This window comes from Echiichthys vipera, assembly GCF_963691815.1.
Source record: "Echiichthys vipera genome assembly, chromosome: 5".
Lineage (NCBI taxonomy): Eukaryota > Metazoa > Chordata > Actinopteri > Perciformes > Trachinidae > Echiichthys > Echiichthys vipera.
Genome location: NC_139830.1, coordinates 4,153,826 through 4,172,027, shown reverse-complemented (window position 1 = coordinate 4,172,027; position 18,202 = coordinate 4,153,826). Strand labels below are relative to the sequence as shown.

Genomic DNA, 18,202 nt, shown 5'->3' with positions numbered 1-18,202 from the left:
CGAGGAAATAACAACAAAATGTGCTTTTATTTAATGTTTTTATTTCACTTTTCAGTGGATTTTCTTTATCTTTAAATATAAAATAAACACATTTAAAATATATGTAAATAAAATTAGATAAACAAATTTAAAATATATGTAAATAAAATTAGATAAATAAACAAATTTAAAATATATGTAAATAAAATTAGATAAATAAACAAATTTAAAATATATGTAAATACAATTAAATAAATAAACAAATGTAAATTATATGTAAATAAAATTAGATAAATAAACAAGTGATATGTATATATATATACACACACACACACACATAAAAAATATAATAAATCTGCATTAAGCAAAAAAGTAACTAAAATAAAGAATGTGTCTTGAGAATATAAATATACAGTATATTGGTCTAACATTAACAAAATAAAGATATTTTTGATATTATAATGAATAATACTATAACTGTACTATATATATACATATTTATATACATTTAAATAAAATAATAATAAAATTAATTATAATAAAGTAAAATAAAGGAAAAAAGTAAAGAATGTATCTTGAGAATATAAGCAAATAATAAATAAACAAAAATAAGATATTGTCGATATTATAATGAATAATACTATAACTGTACTATATATATATTTATTTATATACATATAAATAAAATAATAATAATACAATTGATTATAATAAAGTAAAATAAAGTAACTAAAGTAAAGAATGTATCTTTGGAATATAAGTATACAGTAAACTGGTCTGACCCTGGTGTGTAATAACTGACACAGTAAAGAAAACATAAACAAAAGTAAGATATTGTTGATATTTGACTGAATAAAACTATAACTGTAGAAGAAGAACCGTCCACAAGGTGGAGCTGTGCTGTCATTAAATGTTCTGCATCATTTTAGTTTCAGAAGTCTCAAAATAAATAATAATAATATAAAACAATAATAAATAAACAAACAATGACGTGGAAATGAACCAAACATTGAGTGGAATTATGAAAATAGTGTAATAACAGCAGGGGGATGTGTGTGTGTGCATATTAACAAACATGATTCATCGATTTAAGGGACATGTAAACAACCAGAACACTGATTTATCCTCCATTTTGTGCTTCGTTGCTGCTAAAAGTTTAAATATTTACATTAAAATCAGACTAAAGGTTGTTTTTCACAGTGAATCAAGAAAGAAAAATATCAATGTAACCAGAACATTTGACCCCATTTTTATGATACGACATGAAAAACATTTTAAATAACCTCAATAATAAGAAGAATTATTACTTTTTAATCAAATTTAAATTTTTCACTCTGTTATTATTCAGGTTACACACACACGACCCGAAATACACACACATGCACAAACAGGACTTATAGGTGTCAGAGCGAGGGGGCTGACACTGGATCAGCGCCCTGAGCAGTTGGGGGTTCAGTGCCTTGCTCAACAGCACCTCTGCAGTGCCCAGGAGATGAACTGGCACCTCTCCAGCCACCAGTCCACACTCCATTCATGGTCCACATAGGGACTCGAACCAGCGACCCTCCGGTTCCCAGCCGAGTCACCTACGGACTGAGCTACTGCCGCCCCAAAATTCAGTGCTAAGATTTAAAATAGAAATAAAATTGAACCCTACAATAAAATAATAATAATGCAATAAAATTAGCATCTAAAGTGACCTGTGGTATATTATTTTAAGCCTGATGGACGTACGCCCCTCCCCCCCAACGTCACATACATGCCCTTTTTTGGTCAGAGGAAATGGGGCGGAGTCAAAGACTGACAAGATGGCGGCTCCCGTAGGCGAGGACGACTGGATCGAGTTGAGAGAACGGACCTCGGCGGAGACGCTAAGCCCCAAAGACGCCGTCACCCTCCTTGTGTCTGTGTGTGTGTGTGTGTGTGTGTGTGTGTGTGTGTGTGTGTGTGTGTGTACCGTGTATGCCAGCGAGGCGTTGATCTTGTTAACCAGCCAGGTGAAGGTGCGTCCGTACACGGCCTTGGACAGAGCATCCCGAGCTGATGCCGCTTGCTCGAGGTTCAGCGGGCTCATCAGCTGATGAACACACACAAACACACACACACACGCACACACGCACACACACACACACACACACAATAACAGAGTTACTGAGAGTTCAGCAGTATACACAATATAATTACACTGAACCACACCAGACATTACACAGACAGGAAAGCTTTGTGTACAAATGCTCCACACACACGCACGCACGCACACGCACGCACACGCGCGCGCACGCACGCACGCACGCACGCACGCACGCACGCACGCACACACACACACACACACACACACACACACACACACACACACACACACACACACACACACACACACACACACACACACACACACACACACACACACACACACACACACACACACACACACACACACACACACACACACACACACACACACACACACACACACACACACACACACACACACACACACACACACACACACTCGCCACACAATGAGAGTATGTATCCAAACCTACCTCCTCTCCCTTGGCGATGATCTTCTTGTGTGTGAGTGCCTCCGTCAGCACGGCCCCGTTCACTCCTAACAACTGGAGAGAACACAACAGCATGAGGACGCCGCGCGGCTGCGGTGACACACACATCACCATCATCGCCACGTGACCAGACGGACGCCATCCCGGGGACGCCATCTCTGCGTTACGTCTCGTAATTGGAAAATTGGAGCAGGAAAGAGCGGGGGTGTTTATGAGGAAGCGTTATCCGCGTTTCTGCAGCCGCGTGCAGAGTGAACGAGTCTCTGCGTGGAAGTGTTTGTAGGATTCATGGACGAGTAAATTCTGTAAAAGAAACGTTTTTTCTCCTGTTTTCAGTACGGTCGTGATTCTTAGCTGATATATTTTTGTACCTGCTGCTGGTTTTGATCTAGTCTCTTATTCTACCTCTTTGTTTGAATGACTTTAAATTTAATTTATTTCATTATATTTAAGTATGTTTTTTATTTGTTTCATTTATTTATTTAATTTTATTTATGTGTTTTTTTAATTCGTTTTATTCATTTAAATGAATAAAACGTAGATTTGTTTATTTGTTTAATTTATTTATTTAATTTTATTTGTGTTTTTTTATTCGTTTTATTTATTTATTTAATTTTATTTACGTAGATTTGTTTATTTGTTTGATTTATTTATTTCATTTTATTTACGTATGTTTTTTATTTGTTTCATTTATTTATTTTATTTTATTTGTGTTTTTTTTATTTGTTTCATTTATTTATTTAATTTAATTTACATCGATTTTTTTTTTAGTAGTTTTATTTATTTATTTTATTTAATTTACGTAGATTTTATTTGTTTTATTTATTGAATTTTTTTAGGTTCGCTTTTATTATTGTATTTTTTATTCGTCTGCCTCGACTGGAAATCACTTTGTGTGAAGTTCTGTTGTTTTAAAATGTGCTTTATGAATAAAGTGACTTAAAGAAAGTGTGTGTGAGGCTTATTCATACATGTAGAACTATACATGCATAAGTCCAAGCCTGTATTCTTTAAGAAAATAAAATATATATATTTAAAATGGAGCATTTGAAGCAGCTTTTGCTTATTTGATCATTTTTACGTCCTCGCGTGATTCTTGCACCTTTTGCGTTGCACCTTCACGGTCGAATGCATTTATTTCTTACAGCTAAATGAATGCAAGGTAATTTGATCGTGATGCTTGATGAATACGGAGACAGGGCTCTACGCCCGTCCTGTTGGGAGTGTTCACGGAGCTGCTCGCTGCAGCGTCTTACCCTGGACAGGTACTTGATCTGTGTGTCAGAGGTGATGCAGACGTCTCCTTCCTCCCCGCCGTACTGCACGTTCCCCAGGTGCAGCACACTGGCAATGATGTTCAGCAGCTCCTGCGGAAAACACAGAGGGTTAAAGACGAGGAAGAAGAACACGGGAAGAGAAGGTGGAGAGAACAAAGGTGACGGGACGAGAGAGGCCGCAGCGCGATAAGATTACACGGCTCTGATGAGGTTATCTTTACGGCCGCAGATAACGGCGTCTTTGTTTGAAATCGAGGTTAAGTATCGAACGGGATGTGAGCGCAGCAACGTGCTCGCCGAGTGTCATACATACCAGAGCTGCACACGCTCTCTAAGAGCAGGGAGTTATAAAAAAGAGCTCTGGAAGCGAGCCCAGACTCATGAGCATGCAGGAAAACTCCCACGCTGTGCACAAACAAGTTCTCACCGTCTAATGACAACACTCTCAAATACAAACATGGAGTCTGAAACAGGAACGGACGCCTTCAGGCACCTGGAGGACTTTACGTTTCACAGTAAAACCACACACACTTTTTAGAAATGTAGCAGGAAAGGGAGATTAAGGGCGCACTCCCACTGTCCGTCGGTCCCGCGCCCGTGCTTTAGGGTCCTTGTCCCCCCCTCCAGGCCCGTTTGTACTCACACTACCTGGGCCTCGGAGAATGCTTCTTGCTGCCTATACGTCATCACGCCGTAACACGTCACACGCATTGATGACGTCATGGCGATGCGTGGCTTTGTTTCCAGGGTTCATCCTTACTAGATGATCCTGAACCACCTCAACTGGCTCCTTTCAACACAAAGGAGCAGCGGCTCTACTCCGAGTTCCTCACGGATGCTGAACTTCTCCCCCTCTCTCTAAGGGAGACTCCAGCCCCCCTCCTGAGGAAACACATTTCAGCCGCTTGTACCCGCGACCTGGTTCTTTGGGTCCTGACCCAGCTTTCATGACCACAGGTGAGGGTAGGAACCAAGATTGACCGGTAGATCCAGAGCTTTGTCTTCCTCAGCTCTCTTTTCGTCACAACGGTGCGGTAGAGCGACTGCAGCTCCGCCCCCGCTGCTCCGATTCTCCGGCCAAACTCATGCTCCATCGTCCTCTCACTCATGAACAAGATCCCGAGGAACTTGAACTCCTTCACTTGGGGTCAGGACTCATTCCCTACCTAGAGTTAGCAATCCACCGGCTTCCTGCTGAGAGCCGTGGCCTCAGATTTCCTGTGTACTGTGAGGTTAAATTACTGTTTTTGTCAATGGAGTCTGGTGGCTCTGACGAGAACGCAAAACAACTTAATTTCCCCCCTAAGTAAACTTAAAGACAGTCTGATGCCAAGATGAAGAAGTAAAAATATTCTAAATATTCTCTACGCTTCTCCAAACTGGAGATGTGCCGACTTACACCCTTAAAAAAAAAGATAAAATCCACACTGTCCCTTTAAGGCAACAAAAACAAACACACACAGCTTTGGTCTTACCTCCACCTCGTCCTCGTTGAAGCCAATCACAGTCAAGGCTTTCCTCACCATCTTCCAATCACTGCGGTCGTTGATGGAGCTCACTTTGGGACAGTTACCCTTTGAACAACAAACACACACACACACACAAACACACACACACACTAAGTCACTATGAACACACTATATATTTAACATCTACGTCAACCTCTTTGTCTCCAGCAGGTCCAGAGAGCAGGTGACACTGTAAGTAGGTGTTTACATGTGAGGTAAACACCTATTTAGACACACACACACACACACAGGAGGTGTTTTTTCAGCAGCTGTTAGGGTGTGTGTGTGAGTGTGTGTGAGTGTGTGTGTGTGTTCACAGAGGGTTCAGCCAGTGCTTTAAGGCAGATTTCCCCCCCTGAGGAAAGCTTCTCTCGCTGCACGGAGAGTCCCTGAAAGAGAGCCTATTAACCAGAACTCCCACTGCGACACACACACACACACACACACACACACACACACACACACACACACACACACACACACACACACACACACACACACACACACACACACACACACACACACACACACACACACACACACACACACACACACACACACACACACACACACACACACACACACACACACACACACACACACACACACACACACACACACACACACACACACACACACACACACACACACACACGCCCTTACTTTGACCAGGTACTGGTACTGCTGCGGGTTCCTCTCCAGGCCCAGGCGTCGCAGCAGGTCCTCCTCTCCTCCCTCGATCAGCTGATAGAAAATGTGGAAGTTCCTCTCCCCGTGGTTCTGGTGGACCACGCGGGACTTCTCCAGCAGGTAGTTGATGATGTGGCCTCCGACAGGGGCGCCCTGCCGACGGGATAAAGGCCAGGGAGGGGAGGGGGCGGAAGGGGAGGAAGAGGAGAGGATGAGGCTCGGGAACTGAAGGAGTGATGTAAGGGTTGATAACAGCATGCAGGTCCACGGGGAGTTTGTAGTACAGAACATGTGTGTACCAGCAAACACGTGTACAGGACGCATTAAATGAGTAATTATACAAAAACATTGGTGCATTACTCGACTTTATTACTATTTTACATAGAAAATATGTGTTTGCAAATGAATGTTCTGACTAAAACAGCGTTTATCTCTGTCCACAAAAGCGTTTTAGCTCAAAATAAAGGCAAAAACACTGAATAAACATAACATAATTAACATAATAACACAATTAAAGAGAAGTAAAGATACACATAAAGAAAACTACTACTGAAATAATAATAATTATGTGTAAAGTAGAGGGTTCCTACAGGTTAAGGCAAGTTAAATTCAAGGCTTTTAAAGACTTTTTTTAAAGACACCTGGAATTAAATTTAAGACCAATTTCCCAACAAATAACAAAAATAAAAAAGAGTGCATCTTGAGTGGACGAAGAGAAGAAAAACTCTTATGTATCCCCCATCCCTGTTTCTCATCAAGTGTCTTAAACAGAAGGTGTGTCGTCACTTCCTGAATTTATGCAAATAAATGTAAATAAAGAAAAACAACACCTTACATAATGTTCAGGCAGCTGATCCACTTGAAGTTACTGAGAATTATTATAATACTATTTAGGTCGGAAGCAGCTGTCCATAGGTGACTTGGCTGGGAACCGTAGTGTCGCTGGTTCAAGTCCCCATGTGGACCATGTATGGAGCGTGGACTGGTGGCTGGAGAGGTGCCATTTCATCTCCTGGGCACTGCCAAGGTGCTGTTGAGCAAGGCACCGAACCCCCAACTGCTCGGGGCGCTGGTCACTGGCAGCCCCCTCGCTCTAACATCTCTCCATTAATTGCATGTATAGGTCCTGTCTGTGCATGTGTGTGTGTTTCGGGCCTGTGTGTGTAACATGATTAATAATAAGAGTGAAAAAATTAAATTTCCCCGTGTGGGATAAATAAAGTAATTCTTCTTCTTCTTCTATACTTTTATATTGGATCATAACGGCATTTAGCAAAGCAACATGATGATAAACAAACAACACATATGAATGTCAGGACAACAAGTCCAAGATGGTAATGAAGACAATTACTGATTTAAGTTAACCCTCCTTATACAGACTGTCACCAGATACAGCGTTTGTACAGTCATTTAAATGTGTGGATGCTTTGGCGTTGCTGTATCCCACAGCGTCACGCCTCGTACCGACACACAAAAGCCTTTGCGAGTAGTTCGGATCTTTGGTAGAACAAAGTTGTAACAGTTATTACATCGGTAATAATAGAAATTAAGTGTTTTGTTCTCGCATCAGTCTTATCGGACAGAGTAAACTCCTGCGTAAAGAAGCTGTCGGTGTAAATCAGACCGTCCCACTCACCTTGAAGTCAAACTGGATGTCCATGTACTTGCCAAAGCGGCTGGAGTTGTCGTTACGTAACGTCTTGGCGTTGCCGAAGGCCTGGAGAGAGAGAGAGAGAGAGAGAGAGAGAGAGAGAGAGAGAGGGAGAGAGAGAGAGAGAGGGAGAGAGAGAGAGAGAGAGAGAGAGAGAGAGAGAGAGAGAGACAAAGAGAGAGAGAGAGAGAGAGAGAGAGAGAGAGAGGGATAAAGGAAAAGGAGAGGTGTGATGATTGAGGGATTAAGAGGGAGAGAGATAACAGGGACACATGAGGACAGTGAAACAGAGAGCGAGTCCCTGCAGTGTTCGTGCGGGACAGTAGCACAGATTACACTCCGCTCGCTCGCTCTCGTACACATCTGGGAAACATCCGTCACAAACACACCGGACACCTAAACAAAGAGTTTCCGCGCCTCCGCGTTGACCAGAAACACTGGCTTTTAACCAAAAACAGAAACTTTCTTCACAGTTTCACACACATTTACCCCCTAAATGCAATATGAATATGTTTCACATTTATATATGAGGAGCTCTTTTCCAAAACGCTATAAATCCATTTAATAGTTTTCAGTAAAATGACATTTTTTACCTTTTTACTCACACATTTGGTTATTATTCAATGTATCTTGTCAAAATGGTTTTTATGGCTCAGTCTGAACATGTTAAACGGACGGACGAAACAAAACACTCTCCCGCTTCAGAGCGCCGCCATGTTGGATCGCATAGAACGCTCACTGGATTCTGATTGGTCGAGAGGACGTATCGCAGTTAGGCTAAAAATAGGTTTGGCGCTGGTCGTGGTTTGGAAAGGAACTGCATCTTGAGACCATTTTAAACAAGGAAATATAGAGATTTGGCAGAAACACTGATGAAGCAGTGAAAAGGTTCTGTATACAGCAAAGTGACAAACTCATTTTTTTTAAATTTGGCTTTTATCTCGTTTTGGAAAAGAGCTCTTCATACACACTGTCTCGTTTAACGTGCTTTTATGTTTGCATGTGTGTTGTTTGAAACACTGTTGTAAGATGTTTTTTGAGCATGTTTGAAACTACTTTGTAATGCTGCGCTGTTTAAATGAACGTTTAATAACAATTAAACAACAATTACCAAAATCATATCACAGTTTTAGTGTTTTCGTTTACACTTTTCAGGGTGTAAGCGTTTTTTGATTAGATCTCCACACTGGCCTGGGAACGCCTCAGGATCCCCCAGTTAGAGCTGGTTAATGTGGCCTAGGAAAGGGAAGTTTGGGGTCCCCTGCTAAAGCTGCTGCCCCCGAGACCCAACCCCGGATAAGAGGCTGAAGATGAGATGAGATGAGCACGTGAAAAACAGGAATCTTTAGACAGATTCGCTCCAGTAAACCACAGGAGGATCAAATAAACTGCTTTATATCGTCAAAAGTACCAACTGCAACCTCCACAATATGCCAAAGATGCTTAGTGACTTCATATTTGATGATTGTTAATTGTCGTCCCACGTCACTCATGTCGTTGTGTATTCCATCTCTTTTACTCATTAGCTCTGGTCATCGTGTGTGTGTCATTATTGTGCATTTTACTCTTGTTTTTGCTGCCGACTGTGCTGCAAATTACACGTGCACACGCTCGTGCTCGTACATGTGCAAACACGCATTACAAAAGCTCACCTCTCCCAAACGGGCCGTGGACGGCAACTGTACTGCTGCTAGGCGCAGTAAGGTTGCATTCACACTGGTCAAAGGAACCAGACTTTAGCCATAAAACGTCCTGGGGCACGGTACGGGTGGACAGTGTGAGTGCGCCCTAAAGTTTCCCCCTCCATAACTACTTAACGTTTGGATATTTAGACGTGTGGTTGCTTCTCATCACTTAAATGTAGTGATTCAAACTAATGTAGCGAATGCAGTGACCATATAATCTCAAGTACCCCCTGGAGTGCCTTCACGTACCCCCAGGGGGACGCGTACCCCCATTTGAGAACCACTGCTTTGAAACACCGAACTCACACAATAACATAAACACACGAACAGATCGAGGCAGAAGTCGACAAACAACTCCTGTGTACTGTGCGGTCAAATTACTGTTTTTGTCAATGGAGTCTGGCGGCTCTGACGAGAACGTAAAACAACTTCAGTTCCCCCCAACGTTGTTGTCCCACGTCACTCATGTCGTTGTGTATTCCATCTCTTTTACTCATTAGCTCTGGTCATCGTGTGTGTGTCATTATTGTGCATTTGACTCTTGTTTTTGCTGCTGACTGTGCTGCAAACTGCCCTCGGGGACAATAAAGATCTCTTGACTTGACTCATATTTGGCAGATAAATCAATAAATGTCACTAAAAACGCTTGTTGTTAATCCTCTTTATCTAAAGGTTTACTGCGCTAAAAGGATAAAAGACAGAATATCAGGTTGATGATGAGCGTCTCACCTCCAGCACGGGGTTGGACTGCAGCAGGCGGTCTTTGACGGTCTGCACCTGGTCGCTGGCTGGACAGGTGATTGCGTAGTACTGCAGGATCTTCTTGGACGCCTCCGTCTTCCCGGCGCCGCTCTCCCCGGAGATCAGGATGCACTGGTCTTTCCTCTCCGTCCTCATGGACCGGTACGAGTTGTCTGCCACTGCGTAGCTGCAGGGGAGAAACGCGATCAGGCAAATGTTCAGCAGGATGTTAGAGAAGATGGCACAAAACACGTGACTGAGACAATGGTGGAAAGATTTCTCTCAAGGTGGAAAGAAGAAGTACACCAACATGTGGATTTAGTAATGTACTAGTCAGCTACAGGAGCACCTTAGGGCGCACTCCCACTCTCCGTCCGTCCCGTGCCCCGTGCTATAGGGTCCTTGTCCCCCCCCTCCAGGCCCGTTTGTACTCACACTACCTGGGCCTCGGAGAATGCTTCTTGCTGCCTATACGTCATCACGCCGTAACACGTCACACGCATTGATGACGTCATGGCGATGCGTGGCTTTGTTTCCAAATCTTTCCGTAGTTTTTGTGCGTCTTGTCGACTGTTTTTGAATCTTTTCATCGACCAAATCTGCAGTAAACACTCCACCTCCGCATCACACCAACGTGAACCTTTCACCGCCATTGTTTGAAATGTCCGCGCATGGTCCCTCCTTCTTTTTTCTATGTCCCAACAGGCGCACAGGAAATGACCTCAAACCGCCGTAGGCCTCGTGCTCGTACACGTGCGCACGCTCGTGCTCGTACATGTGTAAACGTGCTCTACAAAAGCCCACCTCTCTCAGACGGGCCGTGGACGGCAAGCGTGCCGCAGCTGGGCGTGGTACAGTTGCACTCAAACTGGTCAAACAAACTAGACTTTAGCCTTGAAACGTGCTCGGGCACGGTACGGATGGACAGTGTGAGTGCGCCCTTAGCCGCCCATAAGTCCATTTTAGTAGGGTCTAAAATTATGCTAACCAGGATAATTATCTTAACTCAAACTCTTTTTTCTCAAACTTTATTGGAGTAACTTTTGAATCTGAGCGACGCTCCTCTAGAGGATGTTTTGCCCAACGTCCATTCCAACGTAAAGGACGCATGAAACCACGAGGGCAGAGACGATTATTCTCTATTTACGCACGAAATGGGAGCAGAAATGAGCCTTAACAGTGTGCTGACAAACAACAAGCACAGTCTGTTGGAAACCCTGAGTGTGTCTGCGACCCATGATGCGTGCCACAGTGTACCGACGATGGAAAGACACCAGCATGAATCATAGAGTCCAGCGTGGAGCACGGCCCCGTGGAGTTACAGTATCATCCGTCAGCCCCCAGCGCCGCTATCAGCTCTGCTCTGTTGTTTCAGCCGGTTCGGACACATTTCTGACACCGGACTAATTGCTGGAAGATAAAGCTGCATCGTACTGTATGTGTGTGATGTTGGGGAGGGGGGTCAGGCTCAGGTCAGAGGAATTCCCTCCCTCGCCTGCTGGTACCATCGTTTGCTTGCTTTTTTTTCCCCCTCTCCCCTCCCGTTCTCTCGCTCCGACCCTCCACCTCCATACTTGCCAAAGCACATCTTTCTTTCCACTCGAGAGGGAGAGAAAAACATTTGGTCCCCCCGACACTCAAGTGTGAGAAACAACCCGCCAGTGGTTCAACCAGAGAGAAAAGAGCTAGTGAGAAATCCAAAAACGCTTCGATGACGCCACTTTCTCAGTCTCCATAATGCACTTGATTGTTTTGCAGCCGGGGAAGATTTAACAGGGAATTCCCTCGCCATTCCTGTGGCAACCTCTCAAACAAACACCCGAGCCTCGTGTTATGACGACTTGTCTGGACGTCTCAGACCGTGAGAGTGTTAAATGGTGACTGGATTGAGAGTGAGAGTGGCGCTTTGAGCGAATCATCCCTGTGCAGTCTGAACGTACACACTGGGACAACATTCAGGAGGCAGGTGCGACAGATGTTACGTCACCTTCGCGTAAAATAAACCAAAACAAAAACGCTCCACAAAGCATCAATGCACTCCTTTTAAAGCGCTTGGGCAAAAACAAGGCGACTGTAAACATGTTGTCCACCAGGAATGAAGTGAAATGAATCATGTCTCACAGATAGAAAAGGAATTTCCATTCAAATCCACGTAGCTGAGCAGTCAGAGCGGCGGCCATTTTTAAGTGTACCTTGTATAAACGTCTGTACAAACCGACGTTATGCTGCGTTGGTTACAGAAAACAAGCAATTTGCGACGAGACGAAAATGTTTTAGAAAATTGCAGCGGTTCTGAACTGATCCGTCTTGTCCGGACCCAACCCCAACCACAGCGACTTCCTGGTTGATCCAAACAGGAAGTGCCAAAAACGTCAGTTCTCTGAGTGTCCACTAGGGGCAGGTTTCATAACAGAGCAGTTTCTCATTGACCCCCATGTTAAACAGGCCGTTTTCACAGCATCATTAAACCTGTTTAAGGACAAAAGAACATTCTAGTCGGTGTGTTTAGGTCATATCTCCATGACAACACTGAGGAGGGTGGATTTGTTTGTACCAGGCTAGTTTTTATTTTATCGGAGGTTAAAGTTTATGAATAATTAGGGGCGTGGCCTCTTGAGTGACAGCTAGCCTCTGGCCCTCACTTCTCCTCGGAGGTAAACGTCAGCCAGATGGACGTACGCCCCTCCCCCCAACGTCACATACATGCCCTTTTTTGGTCAGAGGAAATGAGGCGGAGTCAAAGTCTGACAAGATGGAGACTCCCGTAGGTGAGGACGATTGGATCAAGTTGAGAGAACGGACCTCGATGGAGACGCTACGTCCATTTTTCATACAGTCTGTGATCTGGACTCAAACCGGCTGATGTTGTCGCCTCAGACTCAGCTTGTTTAGTCTCCAGCAGCTGGTTTTAGAACGTAAATCACGTCACCTATTGCAACACCCAATCAGCTCGTAGCAAAGTCCGCTGGTCAAGTCAGTTACAAACTGTCAGCTGGTCAAAATGGCCGATTTCGACGGAGGCTCAACGAGCGTGCGAGAGAGAGAGAAAACAAGACACAGAGAGAGAGTCGAGCGAGCTAGAGAATATATGAAGAGAGGGAGCGCTGTTAATTGAGAACAAAGCAGTGAAACAGGGAAATAAAACATTACTTTCTCTGTTTCATCTCTAGTAGGAACGCAGCTGTAGCAAGTCTATCACCATCTGTCCTTATTTACATTTTATAATGCTACAAATTATATCCAGCTACGGAAAAAAGCCTGAAAAGTCAGAACCGGAGTCCAGAGAGTCGACAACGTAAAGTGAGTTGCGTGCCGCGCGGTGTGCAGAGGGTGTGTGTACTCACATGTGCGGTGAGACCTCGTAGAAGTTGACTCCACGGTATCGCTCCATGTGGTTCTTGGTGTAGATCTCCAGGTCTTTGTACGGGTTCACTGACACCAGCACTGAACCGATGTACGTCTGGTGGAATGAGAGCAAACTAAGTCACATGACACGACTGGGTGGGTCGTCCTCCATTTGAGAGATCGGTGGTTAGATCCCCACCTCCCCCGGTCCACATGTCGAAGTGTCCTTGGGCAAGACACTGAACCCCCAATTGCTCCCAGTGCTGCGCATGGGTGTGTAAATGTGGTGTGAATGGTTAGATTAGATTAGATGGTCTGTAGATGTCCACTGCCATCAGTGTGAATGTCTGTGTGAACGGGTGAATGTGACAAACACTGTGAAAGCACCTTGAGTAGTCAGAAGACTAGAAAGACGCTATATACTGTATGTACAAGTACATTTACCATAGTTATTTTGATAGAACATATACAGGTACATGTTCATATACAGGTAAATGAACATATACAGGTAAATGAACATATACAGGTATATGAACATATACAGGTAAATGAACATATACAGGTATATGAACATATACAGGTAAATGAACATATACAGGTAAATGAACATATACAGGTAAATGAACATGTACAGGTAAATGAACATATACAGGTAAATGAACATATACAGGTAAATGAACATAAACAGGTAAATGAACATATACAGGTAAATGAACATGTACAGGTATATGAACATATACAGGTAAATGAACATATACAGGTATATGAACATGTACAGGTAAATGAACATATACAGGTATATGAACATGTACAGGTACATGAACATATACAGGTAAATGAACATATACAGGTATATGACACACAGGGATTTCTGGTCGGATTTTCTTGCAGTGTAACTGGTTGAAAACTGTGCATCTACGACTGTTTGCTGTGTTTTCAACGACTAATGAGCAAAGAAGTCATTTTCAGAATAATCCAAATCTCTCACCAGAAGACACGGTCTTTATAAAACCTGCGGTCTACTTCAAACTTTGACACGTGCATCTAAATGAACCGAGAATGCAAACGCAATAAGGTGAATTCATTTGCATTTAAGTGGCGTGGAAACAATGAAGTTATACCTCAAAATGACACCTGTCGCTCGTTCACGTTTTTTTGCATTTGAACTGTGCGGTTTCGAACCCCCACCCGTCTCCCCGCACACTCACATAGATGAGGTTCTCCTTGAAGCGTTTGCGCAGGTTCTCTATGAAGGCGGCCTCGCTGGTGTAGTTCTCCAGCAGGACAAAATCCTGCACGCCCACCCGGTCTCTGGCTGTCAGGGCCGACTCCATCATAGCCCGCACCCCGTCGCTGGCCACCACCTAGAGGAGGACGAGCAGGGGAGTAGGTGGGGTTAGTGAGGCGAACAGAACAACGCAACCTGATGTAGCGTAACACTTCATCAGTCAAACTCTGGAGACACGAAGAAGGGAGGGAGTGAAGAACAAACAAAAGCACATCACGCACACGTAACCCAACTTTATTAAGGGATTAAAATCATAAATCAGTGCTGCAACAACCAGGGGAGAAAAGCAAAAAGCAGAGGAAACAGTGACTGTCTTCGTTGAGACCCGACCTACATGGGACGGTGGTGCAACGGTTCAGTTTGCACGTCAGGGAGGAGAAAAACAACCATTTCCAACGTTCTGTCTGCGTTTTATCGTTTGCAATAATCCCATTTTTCGTCCATCCAGAGATCCGATGATGTTTGAAATCAACAAATATTCTTTAAAAGCAAAAGTGTTAAGCTTTTAAACTCAAACTTTACATTTCCTCCACACTCTATTCTGTATTTTAGCTCCTGTTGGGGCAGAGGGAAGGGAGAGTCCTGCGTACAAACAACTTCTGTTTCCTTATGCGACTGAAAAACTGCATCAACTGGGCCAGGGGTGGGAAATACGGTCCTGGAGAGCCACTGTCCTGCATGTTTTAGTCACGTTTTGGGTTCTAGAGGGCACTTTAGCACACGTTATGGCTCCTAGAGGGCACTTTAGTACGCGTCTTGGGTTCTAGAGTGCACTAAAGCATGTGTTTTGGCTCCTAGAGGGCACTTTAGCACACATTTTGGGTCCTAGAGGGCACTTTAGCACACGTTTTGGGTCCTAGAGGGCACTTTAGCACACGTTTTGGCTCCTAGAGGGCACTTTAGCACGCTTCTTGGGTTCTAGAGGGCACTTTAGCGCATGTTTTGGCTCCTAGAGGACACTCTAACACACGTTTTGGGTCCTAGAGGGCACTATAGCACATGTTTTGGGTCCTAGAGGATACTTTAGCACATGTTTTGGCTCCTAGAGTGCACTTTAGTACACGTTTTGGCTCCTAGAGGACACTTAAGCACACGTTTTGGCTCCTAGAGGACACTCTAACACACGTTTTGGGTTCTAGAGGACACTATAGCACACGTTTTGGGTCCTAGAGGACACTTTAGCACACGTTTTTGCTCCTAGAGGGCACTTTAGCACACGTTTTGGATCCTAGAGGGCACTTTAACACACGTTTTGGCTCCTTGAGGCCACTTTAGCGCGCGTTTTGGCTCCTAGAGGGCACTTTAGCACACGTTTTTGCTCCTTGAGGACACTTTAGTACACGTTTTAGCTCATAGAGGGCACTTTAGCACACGTTTTTGCTCCTTGAGGACACTTTAGTACACGTTTTGGCTCCTTGAGACCACTTTAGCACGCGTTTTGACTCCTAGAGGCCACTTTAGCGCATGTTTTGGCTCCTAGAGTACACTTTAGTACATGTTTTGGCTCCTTGAGGACACTTTAGCACACGTTTTGGCTCCTAGAGGGCACTTTAGCACACGTTTTGGCTCCTAGAGGACACTTTAGCACACGTTTTGGCTCCTAGAGGACACTTTAACACACATTTTTGGCCTGAGTCTAACAATAATCAAACTGTGACGACATCAGCTGCTTGATAACGAGCAAATCATTAGACTCAGGTGTGGTGGAGCGGAGAGAAACCTAAAACATGCAGGACAGTGGCCCTCCAGGACCAGAATTGCCTACCCCTGAACTGGGCCATGGTTTGTGTCGTGTCTTCGGGTTTGAATCCCTAAAAAAAGAGCACATTTCAGGCTCATCTCTCAGTCTAACCGGACTGATACTCCTCTATTTGATTCAGCCCAGCTGTCAACACAAGCCCCACAGCGTCCTAACGTCTTACTCGAGCTATTCTTGTGTAACCCGAACGTTATTTTCATGCTCTAAATGTATTTTCTTCTATTTTCTGCACTATCAAAACAGTGATTGCGTGTTGGGCTCCTGCCAAAACGCAGTGGACCTACACTCGATACTGTGCCCGAAGGCATCCTGTGCAGACACACAGAGAGCCGCAGCTGCACGCTCTTCAGAGAAAAACATCTTCACATCGGACGAACTGACACATGGAAATGAATGTTTCTGCTTTAAAAACGAATCAATCATCAAACATAAACAGCCGATTACTCTTCTGTCAAACAACAAATCAATATTGTCTGTCCTTGATAATGGAAATTGCTTTAATTCCAAATATTATATCATTCATTCATCCTCAACCTCTTGTCCCTGTCGGGGTCGCGGGGAGCTGGAGCCGATCCCAGCTGACATCGGGCGTGAGGCCTAGGTGGACCCTGATCCTGACCCCTAACCCTGCCCCTCAATCTAACCCTAACCTCTACCTCGACAAAATGCTGAATTAAATCCACAAAGGCAGAGGTTTATGCGACAGGGGAACATAGAGATGAACCCGATCCAGGCAACAATATGCATTCATTCATTCATTCATCTTCAACCACTTGTCCCTGTCGGGTCGCGGGGGGGGGGGGGGGCTGGAGCCGATCCCAGCTGACATGGGGCGTGAGGCGGGGTCCACCCTGGACAGGACGCCAGTCTATCACAGGACACATAGAGACGAACAGAGACAGACGACCATTCACACCTACGGGTGATTTAGAGTCATCAATGAACCGAACACCTGCACGTCTTTGGACTGTGGGAGGAAACCGGAGAACCCGGAGAAAACCCACGCAGACACGGGGAGAACATGCAAACTCCACACAGAAGGGACCCAGCCGGGATGCGAACCAGGAACCCTCTCGCTTTGAGGCGACAGTGCTAACCACTACACCACGACACAAAACACACGAATATCCTCCAATTGAATAGAGTTCACAGAGTACCTGACATAAAAACTTGAGCAACAACTTTGATTATGGTCATTCTCTGGATGTTTAAATTGCTGCGGTCAAATTAACGCTGAGGATAAACAGCGTTAGTACAATTTGACGGTAACAGGAGGGTTAAAACAGCCCCCGACCAAGTGATGTTAGCACCTCTACAAAGTCGAGATGGGGGGAACGCCTCGCTTCGACCAAAGCGCCCCACCCCAGGGTTTCACACGTCCAGAAAATAAACGGGCTTCAGAAGCAGAAGTGAAGTTAAATTGCAACACTTACATGTTTGAGCTCGCCGACACGTTTGACCAGGAAGCCGTTCTCTAAAATAGAGGCTTGAGTTTTACGCATGAGGCTGCGAATGTCGCTCACGTCCATGTTTGACGAGCACAGAGTTGGAAGAGACTAAAAACAAAACGACGACTCGACTTTGTACCAAGGGGTAGAGGCGGCAAACACACACACACACACACACACACACACACAAAGTACAGCAGGTGTTGTTGTTGTGCTGAGCAGTACGGTACAGTCTTCATCCCCTCAGGAGAGAGATGGCGAAAGAAT

General features: G+C 44.4%; 1 protein-coding gene across 3 annotated transcripts in view; it reads right to left on the bottom strand.

Annotated features, from left to right (window-relative positions):
• LOC310947181 (unconventional myosin-Ic-like) overlaps positions 1-18,202 on the bottom strand; it is a 103,577-nt gene that overhangs the window by 27,270 nt on the left and 58,105 nt on the right. For all 3 annotated transcript variants that reach the window (XM_083913901.1, XM_083913903.1, XM_083913902.1), the window contains exons 2-10: positions 14,649-14,804; positions 13,440-13,555; positions 10,084-10,282; positions 7,655-7,735; positions 5,992-6,171; positions 5,296-5,394; positions 3,800-3,910; positions 2,526-2,597; positions 1,937-2,056 (exon numbers count right to left, since the gene is read on the bottom strand). In XM_083913901.1, coding sequence (XP_083770027.1) covers positions 1,937-2,056; positions 2,526-2,597; positions 3,800-3,910; positions 5,296-5,394; positions 5,992-6,171; positions 7,655-7,735; positions 10,084-10,282; positions 13,440-13,555; positions 14,649-14,804 — 1,134 coding nt within the window. The remainder of the gene's footprint in view (positions 1-1,936; positions 2,057-2,525; positions 2,598-3,799; positions 3,911-5,295; positions 5,395-5,991; positions 6,172-7,654; positions 7,736-10,083; positions 10,283-13,439; positions 13,556-14,648; positions 14,805-18,202) is intronic.